This window comes from Talpa europaea (assembly GCF_964194135.1).
Source record: "Talpa europaea genome assembly, chromosome: 13".
NCBI lineage: Eukaryota > Metazoa > Chordata > Mammalia > Eulipotyphla > Talpidae > Talpa > Talpa europaea.
The window spans coordinates 43367691-43392813 of NC_140080.1; the positions used below are offsets into that span (position 1 = coordinate 43367691).

Sequence of the window (25123 nt, forward strand, 5' to 3'; positions counted from 1 at the left end):
ACCTCTCCTGCCGCCTGCTGCTCCCCTCAGCAGTGTATTTCATCGGTCTGCCTGTTCTGTTCCTTGCTCTGGCTCTGGTGAATTCTCTCACCCTCCTGCATTTCTGACTGTACCCAGTGCTTGTATAAATAAATAAAATAAACCTTTAAAAAAATACTTTGAGTTGAATGACAAGGAGGACACCACTTTCCAGAATTTATGGGATACAGCAAAAGCAGTAATAAGAGGAAAATATAGAGCAATGCAGGCTCACATCAAGAAAAAGTAAAGAACTCAAAGACAAAACCGAATATCACATCTTAAAGAGCTAACAAAGAACAACCAAAAAACCCCTAGTGCCAGTAGACGAAGGAAATAATAAGAATCAAAACAGAAATAAATGAAATAGAAATTAAAAAACAATCCAAAAGATCAATGAAAACAAAAGTTGGTTCTTTGGAAAAATAAATAAAATAGAGAAACATCTAGCCAGGCTCATAAAGAAACAATGGGTTGTCTCTAGGTTAGATTTTTACTTTTTCTATTCTTTTGCATTCTCACATTTTTTTAATATTAAATTTTATTTTTATATTCCCTCATACAATTGCAAACGCCCCATTCTGACCCCAATCCATCCCCTCCCGCCCCCCACCCCCCAAAAAGTGTCTCTGGTTCATAGTTTTCTGTTGATTTTGATTTTCACTTTCTTATATTCATTTTCCTGGTCCTTATTTAAGTTTTCTAGATTCCTGCTATGAGTGAGACCATCCGGTATTTTTCTTTTTCTTTTTGGCTTATTTCACTGAGCATGATCCCATCCAGCGCCATCCATGTTGCTGCAAATTGCATGTGTTTATCTTTTTTGAATGCTGAGTAATATTCCATGGTATATATGTACCACATCTTCATGATCCAGTCATCTACTTTTGGGCATTTGGGTTGTTTCCAAAGCTTAGCTATTGTAAACAGTGCTGCTATAAACATAGGGGTGCAGGTGCTCTTTGGAATTGATGTTTCTGTGTCCTTTGGGTAAATACCTAGGAGTGCAATTGCTGGATCATATGGAAGCTCTATGTTTAGTAGGTCCAGAAATCTCCACACAGCTCTCCATATTGGTTGGACCAGTTTGCACTCCCACCAACAGTGTAAAAGAGTTCCTTTTTCTCCACACCCTCGCCAACATTTGTTGTTGCTAGTTTTTTTAATATGTGTCATTCTCACTGGTGTGAGATGGTATCTCATGGTAGTTTTGATTTGCATTTCCCTGATTACAAGTGATGTTGAACATTTTTTCATATGTCTGTTGGCCATTTGCATTTCCTCTTCAGAGAAGTTTCTTTTTAGCTCTTCTGCCCATTTTTTGACTGGATTATTTTCTTTGTTGTTGCTGAGTCTCATCAGCTCTTTGCAGATTTTTGTGATCAGTCCTTTATCATTAGTGTTGGGTGCAAAAATGTTCTCCCAGTTGGTGGGGTTTCTCTTTGTTTTTGTTATTGTCTCTTTTGCTGTGCAGAAGCTCTTTAATTTGATGTAGTCCCAGCTGTTTATCTTTGTCTTCACTATCACTGCTTTGGGTGATGTGTCTGTAAAGATGTCTTTGATGTGCAAATCCCGTAGTGTTTCACCTATATTTCCTTCTATGTATTTTATGGTTTCAGGTCTTATGTCTAGTTCTTTAATCCATTTTGAGTTGATTTTTGTGTATGGTGTGAGGTAGTGGTCAAGCTTCATTCTTTTGCATGTAACGACCCAGTTTTCCCAGCACCATTTATTGAACAAACTTTCTTTGCTCCAATGCATAGTCTTTGCTCCTTTGTCAAAGATTAGTTGACCATAAATCTGTGGGTTTATTTCTGGATTTTCTATTCAATTCCATTGGTCTGTATGTCTGTTCTTGTTCCAATACCATGCAGTTTTGATGATTATGGCTTTGTAGTATAGTTTGAAGTCTGGGAGTGTGATGCCTCCATTTCCTTCTTTTTTTTTCAGTAGACCTTTGGCTATTCGGGGTTTTTGGTGATTCCATATGAATTTCATCAATAATTGTTCTATTTCTTTGAAGAATGCCATTGAGATTTTGATTGGAATAGCATTGAATCTGTATATTGCTTTTGGTAGGATGGCCATTTTAATAATGTTTATTCTTCCAATCCATGAGCAGGGGATGTCTTTCCATTTCTTTGTGTCTTCTTTTATTTCTTTTAACAGTGTTTTATAGTTTTCTTTGTATAGGTCCTTTACCTCTTTTGTTAGATTTATTCCCAAATATTTGATTTTTTTTGTTTCGATAATAAAAAGGGTGTTTTTTTTGATTTCTTCTTCAGATTTATTGTTTGTGTATAGGAAGGCTACTGACTTTTGCGTGTTGATTTTGTATCCTGCCACTTTACTGAATTGATTGATGAGTTGAATTAGTTTTTCTGTGGAGATTTTGGGGTTCTCTATGTATATTATCATATCATCTGCAAATAGTGATAGTTTGACTTCTTCTTTTCCTATTTGGATTCCTTGGATGTCTTTCTCTTGTCTTATTGCTCTGGCTAGGACTTCCAGTATTATATTGAAAAGCAGTGGTGAGAGTGGACATCCTTGTCTTGTTCCAGATCTTAAGGGAATTGCTTTCAGCTTTTCACCATTGAGAATGATACTGGCTGTTGGCTTGTCATAGATGGCCTTTATGATGTTGAGGTCTGTTCCTTGTATCCCAAGAATTTCAAGGGCTTTTCTCATGAATGGGTGTTGCACTTTGTTGAAAGCTTTCTCAGCATCTATTGATATTATCATATGGTTTTTATATTTCTTTTTGTTGATGTGTTGGATAACGTTGATTGATTTTCGGATGTTAAACGATCCTTGTGCCCCTGGAATGAATCCAACTTGGTCGTGGTGAATTATCTTATGGATACATTGTTGGATTCTGATAGCTAAAATTTTATTGAGGATTTTTGCATCAGTGTTCATTAGGGAGATTGGCCTATAGTTTTCCTTTTTTGTGTTGTCCTTATTCGGTTTTGGTATTAGTGTAATATTGGCTTCATAGAACGTGTTTGGTATTGTCCCTTCCTTCTCAATTTTTGGGAAGAGTTTGTGAAGGATAGGCACTAATTCGTCTCTGAATGTTTGGTAGAATTCATTTGTAAATCCATCAGGTCCTGGGCCTTTGTTTTTGGGGAGGTTTTTGATTACCATTTCAATTTCGCTGCTTGTAATTGGTCTGTTTAGGTGTTCTATTTCTTCTTTATCTAGCTTTGGGTGATTGTAGAGTTGTAGGAATTTGTCCATCTCCTCTAGATTGCTGAACTTGTTTCCATATAACTGTTCACAGTAGTTACTGATTATTCTTTTGATTTCTGCTGTGTCCATTGTGATTTCTCCTCTTTCATTTATGATCCTGTGTATTTGTGCTTTCTCCCTTTTTTCCTTTGTGAGCCTGCCTAGGGGTTTGTCTATTTTATTTATTTTTTCAAAGAACCAGCTCTTGGTTTCATTGATCTTTTGGATTGTTTTTTTAGTTTCAATTTCATTTATTTCTGCTTTGGTTTTTATTATTTCTTTTCTTCTACTGGTTTTGGGTTTTTTTTGTTGTTTTTTTTCTAGATCTTTGAGCTTCGAGATTAGGTTGTTTCTTTGAGTTCTTTCTTGTTTTTTGATGTGAGCTTCTATTGCTATATATTTTCCTCTTATTACTGCTTTTGCTGCATCCCATACATTTAGGATATTGGTGTCCTCCTTGTCATTCAATTCAAAGAATTTTTTAATTTCTTCTTTGATCTCCTCGTTAGTCCAGTGGTCTTCCAGTAGTGTGGCTTTTAATCTCCATGAGGTAGGATAGTTCCTTGCCTTCTTTTTATTATTTATTTCTAGTTTGATGCCTTCGTGGTCAGAAAAGATGGTTGGTATGATTTCAATCTTGGTGTATCTGTTGATGTTTGTCTTGTGCCCCAGTATGTGATCGATCCTGGAGAATGATCCGTGTGCGCTTGAGAAAAATGTGTACTCCGTTTTTTTGGGGTTTAGTGTTCTATAGATGTCTGTTAAGCCCAAATGCTCTAGGTCCTTATTTAGAGCTTTAGTTTCTTTACTTATTTTTTGTCTTGTTGATCTATCCATTGTTGATAGTGGTGTGTTGAAGTCTCCCACTACGTATGTGTTTTCTCTGATGTCTGTTTTCAGAGAGGACAACAGTTGTCTGATATATTTTGGTGCTCTTTCGTTTGGTGAGTATAGGTTAATGAGTGTTATTTCTTCTTGAAGTATTTTCCCCTTAATCATAATGTAATGACCATTGGGGTCTCTTTTTATCTTTTTGAGTTTGAAGTCTGTTTTATCTGATATAAATATAGCTGTTCCTGCTTTTTTTTTTTGGCCCATATGCTTGTAGGATTGTTTTCCATCCTTTGACTTTGAGCCTATTTTTATCTTTTGTAGCTAAATGTGTTTCGTGGAGACAGCAAAAGGTTGGGTTTTGTTTCATAATCCAGGCTGCAACTCTGTGTCTTTTTATTGAAGAGTTTAGTCCATTTACATTTAGAGTTAATATTGATATGTTAGCATCTGTATTTGCCATTATGTTTGTCTTTCCTTTGATTTTATTTATTCTTTTAATAACTTTTTTTTTTTTTGGTCTTCTTTCGTTGTTATTCGTCCCTCTGAGGTTCTGGCTTTAGGATTCCTTGTAGTATTTTTTGGAGTGGGGGTTTATTCGTAATGAAATTCCGGAGTTTCTCTTTGTCTGGGAAGGTCCATATTCTTTCTTCATGGAGGAAAGAGAGCTTTGCGGGATAGAGTATTCTTGGTTGGCATCTGTTTTCTTGGAGTCTGTTGACTATGTCCCTCCACTCTCTCCTTGCCCGTAGTGTTTCTTCAGAGAAGTCTGATGTCAGCCTGATTGGTTTTCCTTTGAATGTTATCTGTTTCTTCCCTTTTGTCAGCTTCATTATTTTTTCCTTGTCCTGGATTCTTGGGAGCTTTACTATTATGTGTCTTGCTGTGTTTTTCCTTTCGTCGTGGAAGTTTGGTGTTCTTCTTGCTTCTTGTATATCAATTTTCAGCTCCTTCTTCGCATTTGGGAAGTTCTCTTCAATTATCTCCTGGAATATTTTCTCTGGTCCTACATCTCTCTCCTCTCCTTCTGGAATTCCTATAACTCTTATATTTCCTTTCCTCATGGAGTCAGATAGTTTCCGAAGTCTTTCTTCATTCTTTTTCCTTCGTACTTCTCTTTCCTTTTCTGTTTTGGTTCTTTTTATTTCTGTGTCTTCAAGAGAACTTATTCGTTCTTCCATTTCATCTATTCTGCTTTCCTTGCTTTTCCCGGAGTTCTTTAGTCCCTCCATTAATTCTTTGATCTCCTGCATTTCTTTTACTTTCCTCTTTAGGGACTCAATTTCATTCTTCTGACCATTGTTTTCCCTCTTTAGGGACTCAATTTCCTTCTTCTGATCTATCACTTTTTTAATCGTGGCAATTTTAAATTCTCTTTCTGGAAGGCTTAGAATTTCTTCCAATTTGCTGTCGTTGCAATCTGGGGAGTGGTTTCCTTTTTGTGGTGTGTTTCTTTCCTGAGGAGTTGTTAGGTTGCGTGTGGTTCTTCTACTCTCTACTGTCTGTTTTCTAATTTGTCGTAACTGTTGGGACACTGTGTTGCTCGGACTGACTGGCATCTTGGGTGAACTTCTCCGCTCCCCTCTGGCTCTTCCAGGAGCCATCTCTGTCTTCTGGGGGAGCTTTCTGCTGGTTTTAGGCAGTTTTTACTGAAGAAATGTCCCTGTTCTCAAATGGCGAAGCGGGATGCAGTCCCTGCGCCTCCGGTTTCAGGCACACTCTTCTGCGCACCCGGTCTGCCCCGGACGTGGGTGCCTGCTCCCTCTGTGGGCTCAGACTGCTGGTCGGAAGGGGCCTGGCGTGGAATAACTTCCCGGCTGGCCACTGGGTCCTCCAGAAGCCTTCTGCCCTCTTGAAGCAGTCTTAAGAAATTTCCTGTTCTATGGGGTGTTAGTGACTTTTTTTTTCCTGGTCGCTAGGTGGTGCCAGAGATCTCTCCTATTGTCCTTGGGGGGCTGTTTTTCGCCTCCCCCCACCCCGTGGGACAGGGAACAGAGCGGGAATGGTAGGGTACACCTCAACAGCTTTGGGGTGCTGTGTCTGCCTTGTGCCCCACCGTCGTGGAGAACCCACGCCCCGTATTTTCGTGCCCCGGGTCTCAGTTCAAAGCCCTCAGTTCCAGGACGCGGGCTGTAGCCCAGTTCAGTGGCGCAGGAATGGCGCCTTTTGCACCGCTCCCGTGCCTGGGTGCCTGGTTCCTGCTTACTCAGGGAGGGTCCTTCACCTCAGTGAGGACCTCCGCGTGTCTCCCTGCAAGCCTAGGTCGTCTCCCCGCAAGCCTAGGTCGCAGGCGCGGGGAGCTGGGCAGCCGCGATCCAGGTCTGCACTTGCTTTTCAAGCGCGCAGAGCGCGCCGCTTTTCCGTGCAAGCTTACCGGCAGCCCGGGCTGTGTGCTCGTCTCCCGGGGTCTTTGTTCTTCTCTAATGGCACCCGGAGCCGTTCGCTCACCGCCGCGGCGAATCCTGCAGTGTTCGCCTCAGCTCCCGTTCACGGGGTGTGGTGGCTGCAATAGTTCCTTTCCACTCACAGTCCCGCTTGCTGCGTCGTTTGTTCTTGTTGGCCGTTTTGGTTTGTTGTTTTCCTCCTCTCTGCCGGTCAGAGAGTGCCGCCTCTGTGGGCGGGGGAGGGGAGCAGGGTTCTGCGCTTCCCTCCCTTCTAGTCCTCTTTTATGGCCACTTTCTTCTTCGGGTAGTTTGCTGGAGTCACCCGTTTATCTTCTGTGTCCCAGTTCTCAGTGGGACCTTCCGCTTTTCCTCCCTATTAACTTTTTTTAATGGGAGATCTTACTCGCAGCGTCTCCTCACAGCCATGTTGCTCCGCCCCCTAAATGCAAAAAATTTCAACAACCTAGAAGAGATGGACAAATTCCTAGAATGATACAGTCATCCAAATCTGCATAAAGAGGAAATAGAACACCTAAACATACCAATTACAAGCAGCAAAATTGAAGCAGTAATCAAAACACTGCCCAAAAAACAAAAGTCCAGACCCCAAAGTCTTTACAAATGAATTCTTCCAAATGTTCAGCAATTAATTAGTGCCTATCCTATACAAACTCTTTCAAAAAAATAGAAAAAGAAGGAATACTACCAAAATACACTCTATGAAGCCAATATTACACTAATACCAAAAGCAAACAAAGCCAACACAAAAAATAAAATTACAGGTCAATCTCCCTAATGAACACTGATGCAAAAATCCTCAACAAAATCCTTGCCAACAGAATACAACAATGCATTAATGGGATAATACACCACAATCAAGTAGGATTCACCTCAGGACCACAGGGGTGGTTTAGCATATGAAAATTCATCTGTGTAATCCATCACATCAACAAAAAGAAAAATAAAAACCACATGGTAATATCAATAGATGCTGAGAAAGCATTCGACAATGTCCAACATCCATCTATGATGAAGGTCCTTGAAATTCTCAGGATAAAAGGAACATAACTTAATATGATAAAATCCATATATGACAAACCACAGCCAATATTATTCTCGATGGTGAAAAGTGGAAGGCCTTTCCTTTAAGATGAATTACAAGACAAAGATGTCCTCTTTCACCAGTGCTCTTCAATATAATACTGGAGGTCCTAGTCAGAGCAATAAGACAAGAGAAAACACACATGGAATCCAAATAGGGAAAGAAGAAGTAAAATTATCACTATTTGCAGATGATATGATAATATACATAGAGAACCCCAAAAACTCCACAGAAAAACTACTTAAAATAATCAACCAGTTCAGTAAAGTAGCAGGATACAAAATCAACATACAAAAATCAGTAGCCTTCCTATGCACAATCAGTCTGAAGAAGAAGAAATCAAGAAAACCATCCCTTTTATAATTGAAACAAAAAAATCAAATACTTGGGAATAAACCTAAGAAAAGAGCTGATGGATCTATACAAAGAAATTATAAAATACTATTAAAAGAAATAGAAGAAGATAAAAAGAAATGAAAAGACATCCCCTGCTCATGGATTGGAAGAATTAACATTATGAAAATGCGCATCCTAACAAAAGCAATTTTCAGATTCAATGCTATTCCAACAAAAGTCTCAAAGACATGATCCCTTCTAGCTCCATCCATGTACTGCAAATTGCATGAGTTTATCTTTTTTGAGTGCTGAGTAATATTCCATTGTGTATATGTACCACATCTTCCTGATCCAGTCATCTATTTTTGGACATTTGGGTTGTTTCCACAGATTAGCTATTGTAAATAGTTCTGCTATAAAACATAGGGTTGGCAGGTGCCCTTTTGAATTAATGTTTCTGTGTCCTTTGGGTAAATACCTAGGAGTGGAATTGCTGATCATATGGAAGCTCCATGTTTAGAAGGTTGTGGAATCTCCACACAGCTTTCCATAGTGCTTGGACCAGTTTGCATTCCCACCAGCAGTGTAGAAGAGTTCCTTTTTCTCCACATCATCACCAACATTTGTTGTTGCTAGTTTTTTTTAATATGTGCCATGAAAATGATGTAAAAATATAAAATAAAATAAATATGCTAAAAAATGATTTGAAATGTTATTACCATTCAAGCCTTTAGAAATAAAAATTTTGAATGTCAAAAAAATGACATTCTTCAAAGAAATAGAACAAATACTGATGAAATTCATATGGAACCACAAAAGGCCATGAATAGCCAAAGTCCTACTGATGAAAACAATGGAGAAAGGAGGTACCACATCTCCAGACTTCAAGCTGTACTACAAAGCTATAATAATTAAAAGTTTGGTATTGGAACAAAAACATATACATAGACCAATGGGACTGAATAGAAAGCCCAGAAATAAAGCCATACATATATGGACAACTAGTCTTTGACAAAGGAGCAAAGAATATGCAATGGAACATGGACAGTTTGTTTAAAAAATTGGTGCTGGGAAAACAGGGCCATTACTTTCAAAAGAATGAAACTAGACCAGTACATCTCACTGCACACAAAAATCAACTCAAAATGGATAAAAGAACTGGACATAAGACCTGAAACCATGAAATATATAGAAGAAAATATAGATAAAACACTACAAGGCATACATCTCAGTAACATCTTTAAAGATTCATCACCCAAAGCAAAGAAAGTCAAGGAAAGGATAACCACCTGGGATTACATCAAACTGAAAAGCTTCTGCACAGCAAAAAAGACATTAACCAAAACACCACACTGACTGTGAAAAAAATTTTGCATTCCATACAACTTATAGGGGACTGATCAGAAAGATAAACAAAGAACTCACATGATTCAACAAAAATAAAGTGAACAATCCACACAAGAAATGGGCAAAATAACTTAAAAGACATTTCTTCAAAGAGGAAATGCAAATGGCTAACAGGCATAGGAAAAAATGTTCAACATCCCTCATAATCAGGGATATGCAAATCAAAACCACATTGATATACCACCTTATACTAGTAAGATTGGCACATATCAAAAAAAAAAAAAAAACCAGCAACAACAAATGCTGGCGAGGATTTGGTGAAAAAGGAACTCTCCTACATTGCTGATAGGAGTGCAAAGTGGCTCAACCATTATGAAAAGCTGTCTGGAAGTTCCTCAGTCTACTGAAAATGGAGCTACCATATGACCTAGCAATTCCACTTTTAGGCATCTACCCAATTGAATGTTGTATCAAGAGACAGGAGTGGATAGTACATAATGATTAAGGGAAGAAAACTTCAGGAAGATATAACACTCACCAATATATAATCAGCAAATAAATTAGCACCAAAATATCTCTAAAAACAGACATTGGGAAAAATACAGTTGTAGAAGGGTTTTCTTTTTTTTAATCTCCTCACTATCATTACTGACAGATCAACTAGGAGGAAATATATAAGGACACAATAGCCTTAAGTAAAGAATTAGACAACAAGGTACTAATGCCCCCAAGGCAGAATACACATTTTTCTCAAGTGCACCTGAAATATTTTCTAAGATTAACTACATGTGTGTCAAAGGAAAATGTCAACAAATTCAAGAAGATTAAATTTTTACCAGGCATCTTCTATTACCATAAAGGTAACAAAGTAGAAATCAACTATAAAAATAAAATAGGGAAAACCTCTAATATGTGGAAATTGAACAACATGCTACTGAAAGAATACAAGGTTTCTGAGGATTCCAAAGAAAATATAAAAAAAAAATACTTTGAAACAAATGACAATGAGGACATGACCTACCAAAATTATGGAACACAGAAAAAGCAAAAATAAGAATTATATAACATTGCAGGTCTAAATTAAGAAACCAGAAAGAGTTCAAGTAAATAATGATTGCTTAACTCAAGGAAGTAAAAAGAATAACAAAACAAACCAAAAGTCAGTAGAAAAGTCAATAATAGAAATTGAAGGAGAAATCAATGAAATGGAAATGTAAAAAGACAATACAGACTAGTCCCAGGAAATCCTGGGCTCTTTTGGAAATGAGTGAAGGCAGAGGGAGGGCTCCATGCACAAATGTGAGCAGCTAGTCCCAGGAAATTTCAGGCCTGCCTGCAAGGCTGTTGGAGGTCAGCGACCCCCCTGCGCCTCCCTTCAGGAACTGAGTGAAGGAAGAGGAAGTCTCCTCAAACAAAGGTGAATATCCAGTCCCAAGAAAGCTCAAGCTAGCCTGCAAGTCTGTTGGAGGCAGAGACACCCAAGCGCTCCTTCTGGCAGAGGGAGGGCCCTGAAAACAAAGGCCCTCTATAAAAACATCTTTAAAAACAGACATTGGGAAAATAGAGTTGTAGAAGGGGGTTTTATCTCCTCACTGTCATCACTGACAAATCAACTAGGAGGAAATATATAGGGACACAACAGCATGAATATAATGGTAGCAATGTTTTATTACTCATGTCAGAGTCTATTTTTGCATAACTTCAATAGGGAATTTTGTCTGCTTAAGATATAAATTGAAACGTATTTCATTGTGTGGCTTTGAGTGGAATTCTTCCAGAAAGTTGAAATAGGGATAAACCAAGAAGAGAAGAACCTGCTGCTTTGTGGGGTTCCAGAGACCTCCAAAGAAATTGAGGAAGCTTGCCTCCATTGGCAGGGCTGGACAACCCAGAAAAAGAAAAAAGTCCTGGTACCCTTGAGAAGAGGAAAGCCTAGGTGGAGTCTGGTGAGACCAACATTGTTCCTGAAGCCTACATGGACCGGATGTCAAGAGTTCACTCTCATCTTATATGGAGTGTGCCAATAAAGCAAGCTAAAATTGCTGTTTGGTAATTCTGCCCCATGATTTTATGTAAAAACAGATAAAATGGTTTAAAAGTAAATTTAGTTTGAAGTTTTGCTCTACCATTGAAAAAATTGGGATCAAGGTGCAGAGAACTTGTTTTTAGATAAGTTTAACCTGTTTTAAGATTTTTTTTTCTTGCGTAATTTTGATATATTTGCTGTTTTGTTTGGCTAATGACTCCAGATGTCTCTTTTTCTTTTGATATGGATTATGGACTATTTTCCAGTAATGGAAAACTGTCATACCGGACATTCATGGACAATGCTGGTGACTTATTGATGCTTCTCTTCCATACACTAAAAACCTAACAAAGACTGTCTGTCTATCTCCTAAAATTACACCCTGAGATCTGTGCCACCATAGATATGGTTGAATAAAAATTAAAAGGGGGGATTGTAACAGGGTGGTCACCCAGAAAAGGGGAAGTTCCAGGTTTCCTGCCACACCCAAGGGAGGATGGAGTTAAAGAGAGATGAGAAGAAGCTGGAGAGGAAACAAAGAAGGAAGGAAGCAGGATAGAGAGCCAGAAGGAGACCTGGAGGATGCACATGAGTAGAGAGTCACGTGAAGAAACTGCACTTGACTTTTGGTTGTGGACTGGTTGAAAGAAATTAGGGTGAGAGACCTGTGGGGAGAAAACAGTAGCAGCTTTTTATTTTTATTTTTTATTACTTTTTTAATATTTTATTTACATCATTTTTTATTTTTGTACAATGTATGCATTTAATCTCGGTTATATTCCCCATACAATTCCCACCCCCCTTATTTTGACTCCAATCCCTCCTCCCCTCCTCCAACCCCCACAGTGAGTGTGTCTCTGGTTTATAGTAGCTTGTTGATTTTGATTTTTACTTTCTTATAATTAGTCTTTTTCCTGGTCCCTTATTTAGGTTTTCTAAATTCCTGCTATGAGTGAGACCATCTGGTATTTTTCTTTTTCTCTCTGGCTTATTTTGCTGAGCATGATCCCTTCCAGCTCCATCCATGTTGCTGGAAATTGCATGAGTTTATCTTTTTTGATTGCTGAGTAATATTCCATTGTATATGTATATATCCACATCTTCTTGATCCAGTCATCTATTTTTGGGCATTTGAGTTGTTTTCATAGCTTAGCAATTGTAAATAGTGCTGTTATAAATACAGGGGTGCAGGTGTCCTTTTGAATTAATGTTCTGTGTCCTTTGGGTAAATACCTAGGACTGGAATTGCTGGGTCATATGGAAGCTATATCTTCAGCAGGTTGAGGAATCTTAGTTTTGATTTTATTCTTTTCTTCCTAAACTTGTCTGGCTTTTTCTGACCCTTTTCTATAGGTCCTTACTAGAAGTTGTTTTAGACTTGTGGCAGGCTTTTGAGCCTTGCTCTGGGCTAATCCCATTTGGGTGGACTTTTACCTACCAGGGGATGGGTAACTGTGAGTGCTTGATTTAGAAACTATATTCTTTGTCTTTTCTGTATTGTTTACTAATTGTATTAAAGTTACTTTACATTAAAGTCTCATATGTTTTGTGTTGATGTGGCAGATGGAAGAAACTATTTCGAGCAGGCAGGTTTGGGGGCTCTGGGGTACCCCTTTCGCTGTCCTGTAACAGTTTCATGAGGTAGCTATTTGATATACCAATATATTATGAATATAGGAAGGTGTTGATATATCATATTAGAGTTGTCTTACTCTTTGAGTAAATATCTAGCAGTGGTATTGCTGGATCATTTTACCATTGGGCAAGGAGAAGGTACCTTACTTCAGTTCATGACCCCTGAGCTGGGCTTGCTTTCAGGGACCAAAGAAGAATCTAGTAGCCTCAGGTTCAGACCAAGCCAGATATCTCCAAGATGGTGATGGGGTGGCAAGTACAAAAAGACAAGAGTTCAAAGATGCAAAGTGTACAAAGAAGTCTACTGAACATAAGTCAGTAAACATTTTGGGTCTCATGGTCAATGTGGTGGGCCAAACTGTGTGATCAGTGCTTGCCAGCCCATGATTCATTTCAAAAAAGGTTTGTGGCATCTCATCCTATTAATGAGAAATCTTGTACTTATGCTCTATTAACTTTATCACTGCATTTTCAATAATAGGACATGTTTCATATGTAAAGTGTTCTTTTCCTTTATTTTATTTTTAAAAAATTAATTTTTTAAATAATCTCGATTTTTTTTCTATTTCTAAGCCTATGGATATTTGCTCTGCAATGTTTCAACAGATTAAATGCCACAGAGTCTGGATGCTGAAATTTTTATAATTCTCTGATATGCTTTATCACAGAAACTATGTTTATGCTTTCATTTTGTAATAATTTACTGGCAAAGTTCACTACTTAAATTCCCTAGCATTTCCTATACTGACACTTGGGCTGACAAAATGATATTTATCATTTTGTCATTGCCACAGTGTTGGACTTTGGAGTCCAGAGTAAGTCAGCTGCAAACATGGGTAATTACTGTTGCAAGACAGAGTTCCTCTTCTCTCCTAGGCAATAACTTCTGAACTACTGATGCTACATTTTCATCTGCTGCTATCACCACCCATCTGGGTTCTGTTCCCATACCAGGTACTCCTTTGTGGTCCTGTGGTACCATGAATGAAATGCATGTTTTGTACAAGGAGGAGGGCAGGCTAATTGTTCAATGTGCATGTTGGATGAACCCACATGTGCTAGAGATGCTGCAGAACAAAACTGCATGCTAGTGATGCTGCCTAGCATAGTTCCTCTGTTTAATGCACACTTCTAAAAAAAAGAGCAGTGTTACATCACTAAAACAAGACTAAATACTCACCTTAACTTCATCTTCAGCTTCTCCCAGGAATCTTAATCACAGAATCTGGAATTACCAGTAAGTAACAATGAAGTAATCTACCTGGGAGACCCTTTTGCTCCCCCATATACATGATCTTCTCTTTAACAATTCACTGTTTCCTTTATTCTTTCCTCACTTGCTCCATTCACTCTCAAAAAGTCTTCTATTTTGTTCATATGTTTAGAGATGTGGTGCTGCTTAATACATAAATTATTGAATAAAATGAATACTATCACTAAAACTTACTCAGATGATTTTTTAATAATACATAAAGACAAGATTATTAAGAATTTCAATATAGCAAAAATGGATTAAGCCAACAAGGAATTTTTCTGAGTGTTGGGAATCTATATAAGGACAAAGGCCACATATAGATAAGACCAGTCCTGAGAAGGATAGAATGAGTGAATAGAAAGGAAATTAATGAGATGATGGGAATGTTTGCTGTTTCTGTCAGCTGCAATTGGAATTAATCTGAGGGATGTGAGTGTGTTCTGGTTCACCAACTTGGAAAATATGTGAATCTCATCATTTTGGGTTTTATGGAGGTTTCATTACACAGACTGGTTAAATCATTAATTTGTTAAATCCTACCTTCCTCCCCCTCAAGTCCCAAGTCCCTCTTCCCATAAGTCTTCAGAATAAGACTATAGTTACAAGAATGGTTCCTGATAGTCCCTACCCTAAGGTTATCTAGGCACTTTTCAAAATCACCTCATTCGCATAACAAAAGAAAGCTTTATTGTTCTCATCTTTTAGGGAATTACAAGATGTTAGGTGTTTATGCTAGCTATGGGGGATAATATGAAATTATAAATCATAATATCATGGAAGCTCAGAAATAATTGGTAAAGCTATTATTCATGGAGAGAGTAGGTAATACAGGATGAAAATGTCTCAGAACTGAAAAACTCAAAACTGGAATCCAAAGGATAACTATTGTTTCCAGCTCTCTGACCTAAGGCAAAATTTTTTGTTCCCCATGTGCCCAAGTTTCAATGTGCTGACTTAAAGTGGAACAAATATCAGAATAGCATTTTGGTAATGGCCAACATGAGTATTTACATTTCTTAAATATTAAATTGAGTCAACATCCTAATTATTATTATGTGTCATGAGATTCAATTTAAAATGATAGACATAGGCCTCCCCTGGTGGCGCAGGTGGTTGAATGCAGTGCTGTGAAGCTGTCTGCAGCCTCTGCAGTTCCTGTTCAGCCAGGGAGAATACCACATAGTGTGGCAGACCTTTCCTGTTTCACCTGCTCCTCCCCTCAGCAGTGTATTTTGGTCAGTCTGCCTGTTCTGTTCCCCACTCTGTCTCTGGTGAACCTTCTCAAACTCCTGCACATCTGGCCTGTACCCCGGTTCTTGTATACATGAATAAATAAATCTTTTTAAAAAAGTAAAATGATAGGCAGATGTAAGCAAGGATAAAGTTCAGTAACATGCAACTGTAAACACGACAGTAGTAGAGAATTGAGGAGGGAGATATCAACTGTGCATAGGTAAATGGGAGGTAAATTTGAGTTATCTATTAATTAAAAAGGACAATTAAGGCTGACAGTCTTTAAAATTATGCAACAGAAGTTTTCAGGAGTAGGAAATGACCTAAGGTAAATTTCAAATGTGTGATGGAATGCAGTGCTGCAGGGAGAGTAGAGGTCTAAGGTAATTATGACACTAAATTTTTGGATTTGGAGGAAGAAACAGTTAAATTGGAAAGTGGAACAAAATAATAAAAGAAGGTCCCTATTTCACTTAAAGGAGGAGAATTTGAAAGTTACCAAGGAGATTACTAAACTGGAGGGTCTAGTGGTGAAACGAATACATTTTGGAGATCAGAGACCATTATGAACTTCACCAGGAGGGGTAATGAACATATATTGTTCCATTTAACAAAATGTTTGTGGAGAGAAATGCTTGTCAGCTGTGGCCCAGGGCAAGTGTTGACATGGCAAATGACAGAGTTGTGCTCCTGTTTAACTTGTAGGCCTTGGAAGAAGAAACAAGTAGTATGAAGTCAAATCCTGTTTAGGGGGATTGTCCTAGTAAGCAGAAAAAAAGTACAGTATGCTGAAATGTATTCCTCTTCCCTCACACTCAGGTACTAAGTTGTGAAGTACTCTAAGTGCACAGACTGTGAAGAGTTCAGTCTTAAATGCTGGCAGGGAGGACTATCAGTGATGCCAAAAACAAACTAGCCCCTCACCAAAATCTCACAGTGACTGGCTGACTCTACTCCTGCAACCCCTTGTCTCACCAGTAGCAGATTAGTTGTCCCTGACACATGCCTTATGGATCAATGAAAAGGTCAAATATCTAAAATCACACAGAGGTTGAAAAAGGTAAAAAAAAATACACAATGCATCTTTTAAGTCACTTCTAGGGACACATTTTTAGAAAATACCAAACTCTAAAGTAGCAAAATAATTACAGAATCTAATAACAAAGACACAGAACATTTTTATCATCAAATATAGAGTAAAAAATTAGTACAATATGAAATTTAAGTAAAATGAAGAAAATCTGAAAAATATATAGGAAAACAGAAAAAAATGATGTCCTGAGAAATAAAATTAATGAACAAGAAATAGATATTAAAGTTTGAACAAGAAAATAATGGAGATGCAGGATTGAAAAGATCAATAGAAGGGATAAAACATTTTGAAAAACTATGTAAACTGAAATGACCAAGTGGAAGATTGAATCAGAGTTCATAAATCAACAAAAAAATCCAAGTGGAAGAAGAAAGAGAAATACGAAAATGAAAACATGAATAAACATTTTGAGAATTATCTGAATTTTTGGGAAAGGCAACAAAGAATAATAGTATTTCCAGGAGGAGAAGAAAATGAGAAGGTAGAAGAGAAATTATTCAAAGAAATGATAGAGGAAAACTTCCCAAATCTCAGGAAGATATGAAACATAAACACTGAAGCTAAAGAACACAACCAGGTGGATAGCTGAATGTAATGAAACCTACACCAAGACATATAAGTGTGAACTTTCAAAGAGTTAAAGAAAAAAAAAAAAAGACTATTGAAGGTGGCTTTGGAAAGAAGCAGATAACCTCTGATTGTATCTCCACTAGGCCTACATCTCACTTCTCTGGGGATCTAGACAAGCAAGTAGAGAATGGCATGATGTATACAAAATACTTAAATATAAAATCTCCTAGTCAATATTGCTTTATCCAGCAAGACTTTCCTTCAGATATGAGGGAGAAATAAAGTCCTCCCCAGACAAATTCCAGCTAGAGCATTTTGCAAACAGGAGTCTTCCCCTATGATATTTTTTTTTTTAAAGATTTATTTATTTATACAAGCACTGGGTACAGTCAGAAGCGCGGGAGGGTGAGAGAATTCACCAGAGCCAGAGCAGGGAGCAGAGCAGGCAAAAGGACAGAAGTACACTGCTGAGGGGAGCAGCGGGCAGCAGGAGAGGTCTGTGTGCCATGTGGGACCCTCCTCCAATGGCAGGAGAGCAGCTGGGGATCGAACCAGCGCTGCAGAGGCTGCGGGCAGCTTTGCAACCCAGCGCTCAACCGCTGCGCCACCGGGGAGGCCCACGATATGTTTTTAAGGACAATCTTATATCCAAATTGAAGAAAAGAATATCCACACAAAAAATGAACAAGTATATGGCACCCAAAAACTAAAGACATGATAACTGTAGCAGCCCCTCATATATCATTAATCACCCCAAAAGTAGATGGGCTGAACTCATCAATCAAAAGGCACAGAGTGGCTGTTTGGGTCAGAAAACAAACAAACAAACAAACAAACAAACAAACTAACAAACAGGTGTACAACCAAGTTTCTGTTCCGTTCTGGAGATCCATCTAAGTTTGAAAGATAAACATAGTCTCAAAATAAAAGTTGTGAAAACAATTCTGCAAAGCAAATAGTACCTAAAAAAAAGGGAGGGACAGTTGCCTCAGATCAACTTAACTTTTTTAAAAGATTTATTTTTATGTATTTATGCATATAAGAACTGGGGTACAAGCCAGAGATGCAGTGGAGGGGGGGAGAGAATTCACTAGAGACAGAGTGGGGAGAAGAACAAGCAGATTTACCAAAATACTTTTTTGAGGGGAGCAGCTGGTGAGACAGGAGAGGTCTATTGTGCTATGTGGGTTAGCTCCCTGGCTGGGGATTGAACTCATCCCACAGTGGCTGACAATAGCTGGATAATGCTGAGATTTTAACTCCTGTGCCACGAGAGGCCCCAGATCAAATTGACTTTCATGTATAAGTGGTTAACAAAAGACAGGGATAGAAATGCTGTATATGTTAGTGGAAGAAAAAATCCCTTCAGTATAACATAACACTAATTTATATTTATGCAACAATTGAAAAAACATCAAATTATGTAGACTAGTATTATCAATCCTGAACAGACATTGGTTATAACATACTAGTGTAGGGGCCTGTAACACTTCACTTTCAACAGTTAAGACAGATAAATTGCACAGTAAATCAGCAAAGAAACTTTGCTGATAGTCTTTAAGTAATAACTGGACAAAATGGTATTAATATATATTTACATCACACTGCATCCCTCAAAAGATGAATACACATTGTTCTCCACACACATGAAACGTTTCCAAAGACAGAACACATGTTAGGTAACAAAACCAGCATGAATAAATTAATGAAGATTGAAATCATATTAAGTGTCTCTGTGATAACAGTATTATCAAACTAGATATCAATTACAAAAAAGGAGTAAAAAATTTAGTATGTAGAAACAAAAATACATTTAACTGAAATGTGGGTCACATTGGAATACTACTCAGCAAACAAAAAAGATAAACTCATGCCATTTGCAGCAATATGGATGGACCTGGAAGGTAGTATAAACTCAGTGAAATAAGTCAGAAGGAAAAAGAAGAAAATTGGATGATATCACTTACAGGAGGCATATAAGGAAACCAAACAAAGGGTCAAGAAAAAAAAAAAAACAACAACAAAAAGCTTAGATCTGAGGCTTAAAGCAGGGGAGGGTTGGAAAAGGGATTAAAACAGAGATGGAAATAGCACAGGGGACCATGGTAATTGTTCACAGGTGATGTGGTGGTGGGATATTTATGGGGACTAAATCTGAGGGTGGAAATCAAATACTATACAAAAAGTGAACAACAATGTAAGAAATTAAAGAATTAATAACAGAAAAAAATATATTCAACTGAGTGATAATAGGGTTAATGAGGAAATCAAAGAAAAACTTCAAATATCAAGACAAAATTAAATGAAGATTCAATGTACAAGTAACAATGACAAAACAAAAGCACAACTAAACAATGCATCAAGAAATGAGAAAAGTTCAAAGAAATACGATTACCTCTAAAATTAAAGTTCACAAAAGGCATAAAAAACTAAACCATTAGTCAACAGAAGGAAGGCAATATTAGATTTGAGCACATATAAAGATGAAAGAATTCAAAAAGAAAGCCAAAACATTAATGAAATGAAATGCTGGTTATTTGCAAAAATCAAGGAAAGAGACAAATCTGTGACTGGAATGAAAAAGGAAAAAAATCTCTAATTAATATAATAAGAAACAAAATAGGTCATTTGCAACTGAAATCTCAGAAATACAGAGGGTCATATTAATTCTATGAACATTTGTGTACTAGTATGTTAATGATCTAGAAGGAATGTCTAAATTTTCAGAAATATTAACTATCCTGAAACTGAATTAGAAAGGTGTCCAATGGACTATGTTGGAGGATTCTTGTGTTTTTGTGGTGGGTATGCTTTTGTAACATACAGCTAAAGAAATATGGATATATAAACAATGTTAGAAATGATTGTTACTTATATAAAAATAGTATAATGATGGAAAAATTGAGAGAATTTAAAGTAATATATACAGATGTTGATTTATAGTGATGTACACCTGAAGTAATTTAATGTCATAAAACAATGTTACATTAATAATTTTTTAAAATAATGAGCAAATGCGTAAGCATATTAGCATGCTTGTTTTCTTATTTCATAGCCCTGCATCCAAATATTTTATATATATTTTGCATGTATATATATATATATTATATACACACACACACACAAACACTTTATTGGATATTCTAATTCAGTATTGCTTAACATAGTAGCTATGTGACAATTGTGCACTTGAAATATTTTTATTCAAAACTAATATTCTCTGTGTATAAAATGCAAGCAAGACTTCAAATACTTACAATGAAAACAAAGTAGAGATTTCATTAACTTTTAAAGTTGATTGCATGTAGTAGTGATAATATGTCAACTAGCAAGAATATAACAGTAATAGCATTATATGTAAAATTTATTTCATATCATATATTACAATAATGTGTGATTAATTTGATATTGATTATAACAATGTTTGGGTAAATTGAATATATTTAGATTAATTTCACTTTTTAAATATGGCTTCTAGAAAATATTAAATTACATATATGGCTCACATTGCATTTCTAGTCAACATGGAAAGGGAAATATAGGTGAGTGAGAGCAGCCATGATTATTTCTTCTTGGAGAAGAATGTTGGAAATGCTCTTGTCATGGCTCCGAGGACTTCCTTATTCCTCAGGCTGTAGATAATGGGATTGAGCATGGGGGTCATAATGGTGTAGAAAACCGCTAGAATCTTATCTTCTGTTGGGGTGCGAAAAGTCTTTGGCCTGAGATAGGTATAGACAAAAGGTGCATAGTAAAATGTCACCACAGTTAAATGTGTAGAACAGGTGGCGAAGGCCTTCTTTCTTCCCTCTTTGGAGCGCATATGGTAGACAACAAAAAGCACCCGACCATAGGAAGCTGTGATTCCAAGGAAAGGGATGAGGAGAAAGAGAACTATGCTTACAAAAACCATATACTCATAGACCCAGGTGTCCATACAGGCCAGAGTGATCATGGCTGGGACATCACAGAAGAAGTGATTAATGGCCCTAGACCGGCAGTAAGGAATATGGAGGGCATAGTAGGTATGTGGTAAAGAGTTGGTGATCCCCAAGATCCAAGATCCTATGATCATCTTCACACATGTCCTTTTACTCATGCGAATGGGGTAATGGAGGGGGTGGCAGATGGCCACATATCGGTCATAGGCCATAGAAGCCAGGAGTAAACCTTCAGAACCTGCCATAGTCACAAAGAAGAAGCACTGCACCCCACATCCCAGGAAGGAGATGCCTTTCTGACCTGAGAAGAAGTTGTACACCATCTTGGGGACAGTGGTGGAGATGTAGATCAGGTCCATGAGGGAGAGCTGGCTGAGGAGAATGTACATTGGAGTGTGGAGTCGGGAATCTGTGCGTATGAGGTGAATCATTGTTGAGTTTCCCAGTGAGGCGAGAAAGAATATGAAGATAATAAGGAGTGAAAGAAGCAAACCAGTCTGATTTGGGGGTAACAGCCCCAACAGAATGAAATCATTGGAAGTGTCATTCCATTTCTCCATGAAAATTTACTGCTTGTTAAACTTCCTTGAAAGAAAAATAAAATACGAAAACAAAGTCTGGAACATGAAATGAAACAAAGCAGTTGCAAAAAAAGCATCTCTGACTTTTAAATGTTAGTTAATAATGAATTGCCTTTCCTTGTATATGTCAGCTTTCAGTAAATCCTTCCATTAGCTAAATGAGCGCTGCTCTTCAAGTTTTCTCTGGTAGCAGCTCAGCAGGTGAATTTTTTTGTAGAAAGCCTAATATCATAGCCAACACAGGTAACAAGATCACTAAAACTTTCCTTTCTAGGTAACTCATGCCAGGAATAGAGTTCTTGATTTATCAAATCAGTAAATTATTGCCTTCCTCCATGGACATTAATTTAACACAGTATATTGAAAGAGTAACTGGCATATGTAACTCCAAATCTTTCTGTTTAAATTCTCAGGCCTATATTACTTATCCCTTGCTGTTTTTAAATGGACTTATTTCAGTTCAACTCTCCTCCTCTGGCCTTATTTCAGATAAATAAAACTTGATCCCCTGTCTCATATTTTTTACCATTTTTTGCCTTCCCTAAAAATGTGTGCTTCACCCAAAATCACTGCTCTTGAACTGCAAAGTCATAACAGGCTCTTTCAGGTCCTTTCTAATTATAAAATATGATGTGAATATTCTCTCTTCCATTATGATATTTCCATTTCCAGATGACCTACAGATCCCAGAATCAAACATACACATGATCGGTGGCATCTTCTTCATGTAGGTAAATTGCAAATGACAGATGCCACAGACTACAGATTCTGTACACATTTGATATTGATTCTTGTGAGAATTAGGTTTAATAAATGCATACATCTTGTCAACTCATGGCTGTGATGGCAAGGTGTCTAGCAATTACTATTCTGACCTGTCATAACCTTATCACGGTTCTGATTTAGGGCCTCTGTGCACTGGCTGCCTAGTTCATATTTGCTGTGTCTGTCTAACTCACCACTCTTTTGAATTTGTTCTTTTATGCTGGACATTGCCCTGGTTTTAAAACAGAAAGCAATAATAATATGGCAAATCAGGATATTTTGAAACCCGTTCAATACTTGATGAAATATTATTCCTCTCCTGCATCACACAGATTTTTCTCTAACATTTTTATGTGTTTGATGAAACACATAAAGTTTTGCTTCATAATTAATTTAATATAATTCATTTCACAAAACTTGAATGGTTCAGTTCAAGAATCAGTAGTTAGTGCATCTGGTGCAGACTTTAGTGACATCTTCAACCTTTTTTTTTTGTGTGTGTGATGAAATAAACCAAAGTTTTGCTTTACAAGTAAACATACATTTTTCAACTCATAAAAGTGACCAGTTCAGTGAAAAAATCTCTCTTTAGTATATGAGACTTGAAACTTAGGAGACAAAATCTTGTGTGATTTCCTTTCCATTTACTTCATTTAATGCAAATTTAATTCAGGCAAAGAAAGATACCAACAAGTCCCCAGAAAATGATATTCCAAAAGAAGGCACTGAACAACAAAACAGACTCTGAGCTTATTATGTATTCCATGTTTAGAAGACAAACATTTGCATTTGATTATTGCTGCAGATTAGCACTCAGAGTATCATAAAGATTGAAGATAATTACAACAACACTTTTGCCTCTTGAATTGAAATGAGGCATATTGTTAGATGAGAGAGGCAACAGTTACATTGAGAGGACTCAACTCAAGATTCAGTTAAATCTGGGACTTGAATTTTTAGGACATGGGGCTTAGGAGCTAGATCTCAGAGTCTATTTATATTAAAACCTAATGAATTTTTTTTTTATTAAGAGACCTTTCTTAATGCATTGGAATTACATGAAATGCCATTGATTGGTTACATTGTGAATTGAGAATGTTGGCTACAATTTGCACCAATGCCTCCCTTGCTTATCTTAATTGTATTGTTGATATTTATAGAGATAAAAGAATACCTAAACTTACAGAGCCTTCTGTATATAAATGTGAGAATTACATAGTCCTAATTTTATTTTTCAAAAGTTACATTTCAGTTACTTTTTTAAAATTCTTATAGATAAGCAGCCTAAAACCAATAAGCAAATTGTCTAAGCTTCCCAAGTCATAGGATAACTATATAGATGGAAAAGTGTCAGTGTGTCCAGCACATGGTAGATCCTTTGTAGGTGTTATGTATTGATTTCCTTTGTCTATTCCATATATGTAACCATCAATGGACCCCACGTCCAGAGAGATCAAATGTCTAGTTAAGGTCAAACACACCACTCCAATCTGGGCCACATAGCACAGCGTTGTAACAGGGTCTGATTGCCTCTTTTCAAATTTTAAGTTCACTTTTGGCTTTTCCTATTTGTTATTGAGCAGCCTAGTCTCTGTGAAACAGCAAATGTTTTCCCAAATAGGAATATCATATCTCCAACATAACTATGTGTTTTAACCTAAATAAAATTGGTTCAAAATTATTACTATGACTTACCTTGTTCAAAGTTCTTGAGCTTTTGGGAAATGACATAGATTTATAATGATATTTCCTGATGACAGTTCATTAACTATTTAAAATCTATAGGCACAAAACTTCACTGATATATCTCTCAGGCTGTGCTACAAGATCTTTTAACTGATCAATAGACTGTCAAATCAGAAGTCTAGTTTGCATGACAACTTCATTATCTGCTAAAATTCACGAGAAAGAAATTCCTAAGAATGTTTGGTAACACCTGTTCCTCACTGCTGTCTTTCTCATAAAATCTAAAGCTTAAGGCAACATTTAAGATCTTTTTGGTAGGATTCATTTAAATTTCTAGTGAACTATTTCTCTAGAAATAGTTTCTAGAGGCATATGTATTTGATTTTTAAATCATCTTCCTTTCTTACTGCTTTGCTCCAGCTTAAAATATTTCACATTTAATTCTCTCAGCTTTTACTGTGGAAAGTCAGAAAGATGAATTACTACAATTTATTTATATAATTTTTTCACCATCAAGCCTGAGAATGTCCTCTTCCTCCTGTAATTGATCCCTAATGTCAAAGTCCATGGAGACCAAACCTTGGTCATTACACTTGACTCTGTTTATTTGAAGATAACTTAGTTCTGCTATTAGTCATAAGAAATCAATTAAACTAATCAATGCTGTTGATTTCTGCTGAAGCCCAGAAGAATTGGAGCAAAGTGGAAAGTACTGGATTATTCCAGAACATGAGTGAGCACTTAAAGAAAGGGAGTTAGTGCCTCCCTGGTGGCCCAGGGGTTAGTCTGAGCATTATCAGCACTACAGCTAAGTTCCATCCCCTCCTGGGGAGCTAACCCACATATGGTGCAGCAGACCTATCCTGTCTTGCCCACTGCTCCTCTCAACAGTGTATTTCAGTGGAGCTGCCTGTTCTGCACCCCATTCTGTCTCTGTTGAATCTTCTCACCCCTCTGTACCTCTGGCCTAGACCCCAGGTCTTCTAAGCAAAGATAGATTAAAAAAAAAATCTAAAAAAAAAAAGAAAAGCAGTTAATGTTTATTGAAGTCTTCTCATTTAGTAAATTAGAAAAGTAAGTCTTCAA

The 25123-nt window shown here is 37.2% G+C and overlaps 1 protein-coding gene across 1 annotated transcript in view; it reads right to left on the reverse strand.

The window, feature by feature from the left end:
- The window catches only part of LOC311183295 (uncharacterized protein), a gene marked incomplete at both ends in the record, with an annotated part of 35018 nt that extends 13453 nt beyond the window's left edge, over positions 1-21565 (reverse strand). The window contains one exon of the mRNA XM_084252644.1: positions 20629-21565. Within this exon, the coding sequence (XP_084108770.1) occupies positions 20629-21565 (937 nt within the window). The remainder of the gene's footprint in view (positions 1-20628) is intronic.
- Between the last annotated feature and the right edge of the window lie 3558 nt (positions 21566-25123).